The sequence below is a fragment of the Artibeus jamaicensis genome, unplaced genomic scaffold (assembly GCF_021234435.1).
Source record: "Artibeus jamaicensis isolate MK-2021 breed Jamaican fruit bat unplaced genomic scaffold, CSHL_Jam_final contig_466, whole genome shotgun sequence".
Lineage (NCBI taxonomy): Eukaryota > Metazoa > Chordata > Mammalia > Chiroptera > Phyllostomidae > Artibeus > Artibeus jamaicensis.
In genome coordinates this window covers 8468230-8478745 of record NW_026521844.1, presented here as the reverse complement: position 1 = coordinate 8478745, position 10516 = coordinate 8468230, and the positions used below count along the sequence as shown (strand labels likewise).

At 40.7% G+C, this 10516-nt stretch overlaps 1 protein-coding gene across 1 annotated transcript in view; it reads left to right on the top strand.

The window, feature by feature from the left end:
- Positions 1-3878: 3878 nt before the first annotated feature.
- Positions 3879-10516, top strand: part of ROBO2 (roundabout guidance receptor 2) — a 598390-nt gene continuing 591752 nt past the window's right edge. Inside the window, exon 1 of the mRNA XM_053667263.1 lies at positions 3879-4885. Coding sequence (XP_053523238.1) covers positions 4825-4885 — 61 coding nt within the window. The 5' untranslated portion in view covers positions 3879-4824. The remainder of the gene's footprint in view (positions 4886-10516) is intronic.

Below are 10516 nucleotides of genomic sequence, written 5' to 3'. Positions count from 1 at the left end.
AGCACAAATTATATCATCAGTTTAGGATTCAAAGGAAGATTGCACCTTTTATTAGTCTGAGTTAGATGTCTAACTTTGTTTTCTCATCTGTACAATGGAAATAACATCAACCACATAAGGCTTTTATAGAAATGAAATAATATATGAATTAAAAAAAGAACAATACCAACACATAGCAAATACTTGCCACATTGTTGTAGATACTAAAATTATCATGGGTCAAATGTTTAATTTGCCTATATATACCGCTTGTAATTATAGTGACAACATGTTGAAAAGAGTAAAAAATGATGGACTGGGGTTTTTCATTTTTATACCATATCCTTGGGGAGATGATATGGAAAAAGAATATTTAATATTTTATATCGCATATTATGAAGACTGTCTGCAGATGAGTATTTCATGGTCCTCCAGGAATGCCAACTCAGAAGTGCAATCACAAAGAAGGCCATTTCATCACCTTACCCAAATTAGAATTAATTATAGTCTCTTACACACAGTTTTCTTTAGATGTATTGAAATATATATTTATCTGGTAGGCACATTTTGAGCACATAATAATACCATTCCAAGTTTTACATAAAAAGAGCTTACCGTGGATTTCCATGTACATTTCTCTATTCAGCAGCTTGTTTAAGGAAGACAAAACAATTTATATTTTTGAAAGATACAGCCAAGAGACTCTTTAATTTTCCATTTTTTAACCTTCTGATTTGGTGGTGGTGAGGCTGTTCCAAGCCATTTCTGGTTTTTTGTTTTAATGAAAACCTAAAATAAAATTATTTAAGCTCAGAAACTGCTAAAATGGACTTTGCAACTTCTACCAGAATGTTCAGGCATTGAAGATTTTCCCCTAAGAAAACTTAGAGAAATACATTTCCTCCACAAACAACTGAGCTCACTAAGGGATGTTTCAAATCTGTTAAAAAGTGCATGTTTCTTTATACAGATCTTACCAAATCTCTCAGAAGGTGGTGTCTTTGTTCCTCTTGGGCTTTAATGCCCTTATTATATTTCCATTGACTCACTATGACTGTTACTGTTGCTGACTTAGTGTGAGAGTTTTGGTCATATCCAATGAGACTTTTACAAAGTATAATTTTTAAACCCAATTTCTGAATGTATCTTCCAGAAAACCAGAGAGTATAGCTTCCCAGATACTTGTTATATATCTTACTACATAATGTAGGGACTGAAGGGGAAAAGGTGGCACCAGACTGGTATCAGTGGTGTGTTCTGTTACTTCTAAGAGGTAAAATAATCATTAATGCAAAAACAATGATGCTTGGTCCAAAATACCAAGTAAATAGCATAAACAAAGAGCTGTCTCTCAACTAAACTTTTACTCTGTATGAGGTCATTTGTCATACTCTATACAAGGACAACTTTCTGTGAGCTGTGAGGCAGCATTTTTCTGCCCTGGGACAGCAGTAGTTCGTAGGTCATTCTCCTCGAACCTATTGCTCCTACTTCCTGCACAATATAACCCTTTCTCTCCCTGAGTGATTTTATAGATCATTTAAGGGAAGGATCTATAGATGGTGAATCTAACGAGTATAAAATTGCATCTATCTCTTGCCCCATAAATGAAAAACCATGAAAAATCTCTCCCAGGTAAAATGTTCCAATATCTTCTTTCTGAGATCTATCTTAAACGTAAACGTTTAGAGATAGACTCATAGATAGAGAGCGGGTTCACAGTTAGGGGAGGGGGCTGAAGGGGGTGGAGAGATAGAGCAAAAAAGAAAAAAAGAGAGAACTCACAGACACAGACAACAGTGTGGTGACGGCCATGGCAGGTGGCGGGGGAGGGTGGAAGAGGGTACAAGGGGGATAAATGGTGATGAAATAAATTAAAGGGTTTTAAGTCTATACAATATGTTGATTTCTGCATTGTGTTATCAGGGAGACTCTATTTTCAGAAATTTTTTTTATTGCACACATATACAGAAATTTGACTGACAGAGAGATTGGGGTGGTGGTATTCCTTTAATAATTCCTTATTAAAGGAATAAGGTGGAATTTGTAATCCTTGAATTTAAACCTTGTCAGAATATTTAAAATGAAAGCTTTAAAGAATTATTAATATTTTCCAGTATTAAAAATAAATAAGAAAAAATTTAACCCATTGGGTTTTCTGAGACCATGGTATTAACATAAACTTGGCCCTTTGAAGAAAAAACATAAAGCATATAAACTTTAGATTTTTTCCAGCGATAAAACAATAATAAATTCATAATTATTGCTGTGAAAATTCAAGTGATTTCACTCCAGCATATTAATGTACTGCTTTTTTCTTTTTACAACTAAATAATGTGGATCAAAAGTGTGCTGCAATTACTCTTAATGCTTCACAAGAGTGGCTTGTTTTATTCGTTTGGAGAACTGTTTCGTTGCCATAATATTCAAGCATGCTGAGATACCATGAGAACTTCCCTAATTGACTGAGTGTAGCTGACCATTTTTTGAAACGCTGATCAGGTACATAATAGGCAAAGGAGAGCTAAATTAAGTGGCAACAGCAATATGTATCCACCAAACAAAAGGCTCCTCCTCCAACAGCCTCAAACGGCCTCACAAAACGGAGAGAACCTTTCCTAATATTTTCCAGTAGGGGGCACTAAAGACTCACCATCCAGCATTTAGTTCCGCTGCGGGACCTGCGTGAGTTCCTATAACCCCTGCTAATCACCAGAACAAGCATCAAACAGCTACCAGCGAGCCTGTGATCACACGTGGGCCGGGCTACACTGGCCACACCGGCGACAGCGCAGACCGTGGCATCCCTTTGATCCAACATGCCCTTCCTTAATCATCCCCTGTCCTAAATGGCATACACTCTGTGGGTTTTGCCATCTTTGGGCTGGAATCTCGTCTTTTTCTGTCAGCTCAGTTGGGTTTTCAGCTTTCGCCATCCAGTGTTTTCCGATTGCCCTTTCAGGAGGTACCCTCTTTCCTCTGAAGGGTAAGGGGTTCGGGTACCCCCCAACCCCAATCTCTCGGATTCCTTCTCCCATCTTAAGCGTCTTCTGCTTAACTTCCTTGCATCCCACAACCCTCATCTAACTCTTCTTTGAAGGGTCAAAACGCAACTGAGAAACAGAAAAGGAGATGTCACCCCTTTCCCTCCCCACTCCCGGGGATTCCTCAGGGGTCCATAGATCTTGGCTAAAACAAGCCGGTGGAGGCTAAGGATTTCTGTACTCCCTTCCTTTTTTTTTTTTTTTTTTCTTTTTCTTGTACCCTTTTAACGACAGAGGAAGCACCCACACACAACCTTTCTGCTCCAAAAGGTGGTTATATTTTGTTTCTCTTCCTCTTCACCCTCCCTCTCTGCTTCTCATTTTGCTAAAAGGTGGAGTGTATTTGTGTGATTTCAACGGGTAATGAGGCTGCGCCCTGGGTCCTGGAAGATGATCTTTTTCCAGAATGCGCGTGCATCCCCGGCAGACAGAGGGATGAATAATTAGGAAGGGCTCCCATGAAATCACTCACCGAGAAAATTACCTGCCCATTAAAAGGGACGCGGCGAAGTGCAGGAGGCCGGTGCCCACCTATCCCTCCCGAGGTGGGAAGGAGGGGGACGAGTTGGTGCACAGAAGGGGAAGGAGTTGACCGGTGGCCTCGGCTCCGAATTTGTTCATCTCCATCCCTCTAGGACTCTGGGCTCTCGTGCTCACCCCCTTCGCATCACTGCCCGGCGGGCTGGCGCCCCCTGCACCGGCGAGTGGAGGAGTGTGGAGGTGGAGGGCTCGGCGCACCCCCTCCTCCCCCCACCCCCTCCCCGGGGCAGACTTCTAGCAGCTTTCATTTCTCCCCTCCCCTCCCGCCTCCTCGCTTTTCCTCCTCTAAGTCTTTGCACCGCCGGCAGCTGCAGGAGGAGGCGGAAGCTCCGCTGAGGGGCCGCGGGAGCAGCGGCAGCAGCAGCGGCGGCTGGAGAGGGGGCGCCGGCGGCGGGACCCAGACCAGCGCCCGGACCGTGCGCTCCCTCTCACTCCAGCTCCGCTCCCCGCTCCGCTCCCGGCTCTTCAGCTGCCAGGCGGAGCTCCGCTCTCCCCGGCAGCCTGCGGGGCTCCCGTGGCTCCTAGGCGGACCCGCGGGGGTGGCCGCAGCTTCGGCTCCGTCCCTCCCTCTTTCCCTCCCTGCAGCCCCACCACGAAGCAGTTCGCCTTCCCTCCCCGAGTCCTCGGGATTTCCCTTCGCCTCTCTTTGGAGACGGGAAAGGTGGAGGGAGGAGACGAGGCAGCAAAGCAGAGGCCCGCCAAATCGGCCCGCGTGCAAAGTGTTGCTCTGACACATCCTGACTGTGGAAGTTAAGTGAAAAAACTCTGGACGTGGAGCTGCTACCGAGAAGGAGACCGGGGAAGAGAAAACCAGTAGGCAGGCCATTGGTTTTTCCGGCAGCGCGCTGGCAAGTTTGTGGAACACTTTCTAGGAATTAGGTCTGTTTCCTCTCCCTTCATCTTCTTGACTTCTGAAGAAAGAACTTGGCTTTGGATTGCAATGGAGCCTGAGGAGTGAGGGGTTAGACACACTTGAATAATCCCTCCGACTGGGCTGAATTTGTGGGAATTTAGGAAGCCAGAGTGTGGAAATACAGCAGCCTTTGGAGTACCCTCTGTTAATTTGGATGGATCTAAATGTGCCCCATTTAAGACATCTCCACTAAGCCCTTCTAATCTTGTGATTTGCTCTTCTTGACTTTGATTAGCATCTAGGAAAGTCTGAACTTGGGACCTACCTCTTCTTTTGATACTTATTTTTGTACTTTTGCTCTCTGGGATTGATATCATAAACAATCTGGATCCTTTTTAATATGTCAAAATGAGTCGGCTGATGTTTACACAACTACTGCTCTGTGGATTTTTATATGTCCTGGTTAATGGTAAGTTAAAAATGCTTTCTATTCACCCCTTACCCCGAAAAAAAACCATTTTTTTTCTGAGTGGGATGCGGGCTCAAATAAAATGGCATTATATGTTTAAGTCCTTGTTGGTCAGGAATGGGAGCTTTTGGGGGTCAGTTTGTCCCCCCCAAAAGGGGGCAGTTTGTCTTTTGTTTCTAAGCGGCTGCAAGTGGAACGTGTTAGTAGTTACCTAGTGTGGTGTTTTTTTTTGTACTTAATTAATGAGGAGTTGGATAATGAATGATGGGCTCTTAGTTTTGTTAGAAAAGACTCATTAAAAGGAATCTCTTGCGCCATTTGGACTGTGGTGCCCGATCTCTGTATGGGGTTCTTGCATCTGAACTTTGACTTAGAAATTCAAGTGAAGAAAAACGGTAAAGGGTATTCCACTGAAGGGTCATTGAGTTAGGAATGTGGGGCAGAGCCTCTGAGCGATCGACGTGTATCACCGTCATGCTGGTGAGTGCCCTCCTAGTGTGAAATCAGAATGAAGAATTTAGATCATAAAGAGAAAACTGTCAAAAGTAAGACTGGGCGAGGCTCCAAGAAGGAAGAAGTATAAGCTCTGGGCGGGCTTGGGGCATCGTTGTCCCCAGTGGCACACACAATGGGGATCAGAAACAGGTGCTGGGGGTGTCTCCCTCTTGGTTGAGTCAGTCTGTCAAGCAGCCAGTATTCTGCCTCCGATTCTCCTGTCTTTTGTTCATTTTGTTTTCCTGGGATATTTTCATAAGATGTCAGTTTCCTGTGAGAGAATTGCAAAATCCTTTTTGTGGAGCTGTTTGAAATGACAAGTGGAAGTAATTATTAACATGCTTTATTGTTTCATCACAAAAAAAAAGTCGAAAGGACATTCGGTATTAACCTTTTAGGGACTTGAATTTTTGCATCGATGGAAAGAATTGGTCTAAAGAAAAGACTTGAGCATGGTCCCCTCCCCTCCTGAATATGGGGATATAGTACTTCAGTTTTTAAATCGCTGTGCTTGTAAAGAACAGTACCAGTACGAAGGTGTATTGGTCCAAATATTTGAACCATTATAGTTGATAGTTGCTACATAAACTTTCCTCCAGCATATGCATTGTGGACAAATACATTATTTGGGACACTGCCTATCTTTGCCTGCCTGTAGGAGCTAACTTTGTTCTTGGCAGCTGCTGCTTGCACAGAACCCAATGCATTGGCCTCAGGAAGGAAGCCTTTCTATACACATGAGGCAATACAGATGAATTTACCTAGTGTCAAGTGGCTGTTTTCAATCATGGACTACATGAGTACCTGTGCCTCCCAGCAATCGTAGGCAAGGCATTCTTATGGGCACACAGCTTCTCTCTTTTTTTCACTTCTAAGCAATGGATGTTTAGAAATTAATCATTGTGAATTACAGTATGGCCATATCTATAATCATATGTAATCATTCACCATGCATTTTCTTTAATACATTTACCTTTACAGTACATTTACATCTTCATAACAAAAAGGTTTGCATATTTTTTCCAAATATGTTTAAGTATTATGATGAAAAGACTTGGATATAACTTTTTAGGTAATATATTCTCATAAGACATAATTTACATTCTTTCCATATCAGAAATACCTGGAGAAACTATATATTAGGCTATAGAATTACACCAAGTTTTTTTTTTTTTTTTTGAATCTGTGTAGCTTGGAGGAATACAATTGCAATTAAATTGCTCAGTGGAAGTGACAGAGGGAATCAGAAGAGCTTGGTGTTACAGAATGTAATTAATGTACCAGAGTGTTTGGAGATATATGAAACAAATGCAATTAACCAGCCTGCTGGAACAGCGTAGCAAGACATCATTTCTCTGCTTCCTCCCTCCCTCCTCCTATTCTGCCTTCCTCCCTTCTTTCTCTCTCTCCTTCATTTCCTCCCCCCACTTTTCCTCCCCCCACTTTTCCTCCCCACCCCCTCCCTCCTCCCCACCCCCCTCCCTCCTCCCCCAGAGACACACCTAGGACCTTTGTTTTGATATAGTTTTATAGGATAAGGGTGAAGGGGGATTTGTGTCCGGGGCACAATTATGCAGCACAATTCATAGTAATATAGTAAAAAATGCCTAGGGCTGAGTAATTGTAAAGGTAACATTAAATTTTTGTGTGTATGTGAAACTAATTTTTGTATTTAGCATCTGCTATGTCGAAAGCAAAGAAAGCTGTGGACACTTACTTAATTCCTATGTAAATCGTACTGTTGACATTGGATTGCCTTTGCTTTACTCCAGAATGATGACAGCCTCTCCTTGAGGATCCTGGAAAATTTGGAATGTAGACAACACTGCCCTCTAGGCTACTTCCACACACTGGGACAGAGTGTTCACACACATAATGCTTGGTCGGCTCTCTATGCTTTCTTACTCTTCCGGATGCCATGATTTCTCTTTACTTATTCTCCTTCTAAGAAGTGTGTACTCATTCTGTCCATGAATTTCAAATTTAGAGAGGCTTGTACCATTTCAAAGATATACTGACTATCCTGGTGCTAGACAGAAAAATTAATTTTATTCAGTGACAAATGATACATAGATTTGCATTGAAATTTGCTTGGTGGGTTATTTATATGTGCATTTTTATGGTATATGAAAAATGTTAGCCTTTTGCCTTCTCGTAGATGGTACATACTAATATTATTTATGATTTTTAGTGTCTTGTGTCTGTAGGAATCCATAGAGAATAAATATTAAGTTAGTTGAAAACTACAGGCAAACTTTTCTATTTGGGATGTAAATGTGGATTTTCTCATTTGACACAGATTAACCAAATGCAGATTTTTCTTTACTGTTGATAGGAAAATATGTATTGAGCTTAGCCTCTGTTCTCCAAATTTTCCTTATTTTTTAAATGAAAATATGGTTTTACAGTCATTTACAGGGAACTAATATGAACCATCACAAGACTCTATAATTACATCAATGTCCCATACATTCTGCCAGTTCAGTAATTGTATAATACCCATAAAAAGATGTTTTTAAAATGATAATAGTTTTCTTCTCTAAGCCTCAAATATTCTTAAGTGAAAATGAAACACATGATATTTAGGGAGATAAAGATAATGTGTGTGCGTAGTGTGGATATATAATCTTATACAGGTTTATACATTTTGCTAAAGTGCTTCTTTCAGTAATGGGCTCATTATTGCAGCCATATGTGGTCCATTTCAGAACTTAAATTGCATATAAGTAACCTGAAATTTGTTCTTGGGACTGTGCAGTAATATCATATTGGAATTGGTTTTGTTTAAATAACCTTTGAATCTAGGCAACACGTGGACCATAAGCCAAAAGGATTTCTTAGAACATTAAAAAAAAACTATTGTAAAAAAAAAAAAAGAAGTCATGGTTATATGAAAAGAACAATTCTGGCCATCTCATCACTGAGAAGCTTGTATAAAATAGCATCGGTGATAATAAAAATATGGATGTGTAAGCATATTGTGTAAATTTGGATACATATATAGTAATGAGGGAAGCTCCTGTATGTGGGCTGTGTTTAGTAATAGCTGCTTCAGTAGTTCTTGAAATCTGTAGGATATAAATTTGATTTCTATGTGCAATTTGTTTTTTGAAGGGTATTTGAAATATTTTTTCAACTTCTTTCTCCTTCTACTCCATTTCTTCCCTCCCCCTCTCTTCCTCCTTCCCTGCTTCCTCTTCCTCCCCTTCTACCCCTGCCTCTCTTTCCTCCTCCTTTTTCTGGGCCTGGTGGAAAGAAGTAAAGAACATTTTAACAATAAAGAACACAGGTGAAGGTGTTTCTTTCAATACAGATTTGGGAAATCTGAACTTAAAGGAGGTATGTTAATAATGTTTTACCGTTGAATATATCCCATTGAGTTCTTGACTCTATCATTTTTCTTTTACAATACTATATAGCTTCATGCAAACTTATTTTGTACAGGTCCTATCTTTTTCCAGTTTAGGCAGATGGAAGATACAGATCAGAGTTCAAGGTAACAATGGAAAGTAATACAGTATCATTTTACAGGTTTATTTATTTATTTATTTTTTAAACGGACGCAAGCAACTTTATTAAGATTTCATTTATTTATCTTTAGAGGGGAAGGGGGAAGGAGAGAGGGAGAAAAACATCACTATATGGTTGCCTTTCGTGCATCCCCTGCTGGGAACTGGCATGCAGGGAACCGGCCTGCAACCCAGGTATGTGCCCTGACTGGGAATCGAACCGGGATTGTGTAGTTCGCAGGCCTGCGCTCAATCCACTGAGCTACACCAGCCAAGACTACAGGTTTATTTTTAAAGAAAAATGTTGTTTCTTATAGTATCTCCAGGTATGAACCTATCAACCTAAATCAATACATTGATATTGACTTTCTTCTTCATTTAAATTATTGAATAAAACATGAATGAATGATAATGTAAAGAATTTCAGGAGAAATTCCCATCAACTTCTTTAATGTGACAGCTGTGTGTTATATCATAACAGAGATCTAATATATCATATAAATGTAGCAATCTCACTCAAAATACCTATCTGTAATTCAAAACTGTTAATCCTAGAGATAAGAGTAAAGTAGGCCCCAAGCCTTAGTGTTTTCTGTTCCATTTGCACCGAATCCCTATGTCTTTCATGTAGTTGCGTGGGTTTCGAATCCACCTTTCAGCTGATACTTCTCAAACTGCCCTAGTCACTGTGTGGAAGGAATGTAGGTTCTATGAGTCTACAGTGTGTCCCTTACATCATTGTAGCTTCAGTGCCTGGAACAGTGCTTGACAAATCCAGGGGACCATTTGACATCTTTGCCTGATAAGAATATATCAAACTTGAAGCTGGGGATGGAAACTGCTCTTTTTTTCTTGTCATCTCCAACTCAGTAAATGGCATCACTATTCACAGAGGATCATTCTTGACTGGCAGTCACTGCCCACGTACAAATTGTTAGTTAACTCTGTTGACCCTAAGCAAAGCCAGCCAGATATTTCTTCAGCAAAATGGCTTTATTTGGGAACAACATGCCACCACACAACCACGATGAGCCATGTGCAAGTTCACTTAAACAAAGAAGGGGCCTTTTAAGGGGGGTAAAGAGAAGGTAGGAAGGGCTGTTACAGTTTTCACTCTTGTGCTTCATGATTGAGGCAGGGAGGGCCTCCCATTCTGGCCTCCCTACTTAACTTTAAATATGGTTTCTGTTCATTAATTTTCACAATTATTACACCATTTTGAGGTATATCCTGGTACTAACAGTTTTATTTGTGTGTTTGTGACTTCCTCCCAATTTTTTATTATAAGGATTTTCAAATGTACAGCTAAATTGAAAGCATTGTAAGATGAACAAGAGATTCCTACTTAGATTCTACCATTCTTTAACTTCATTTAATTACCACATATTTATCCATTTATCCACCCTCTGCATCCATGAAACCATCTTATTTTTTGATGAATTTTCAGATAATTAGATACCAAGTGTTTCTTACTAACTCAACCACTAGAATCCTAGCCCAAACCTGGACTATTGCACTAGCCTGATTGATCCTCATTTGTTTCATTCCTGCTTGTCCTGTCCCTGCACCTCAGCCCCATTCCAGCTTCTTCTCCTCACAGTAGCCGGGGCACCTTGTGAAAGTATAT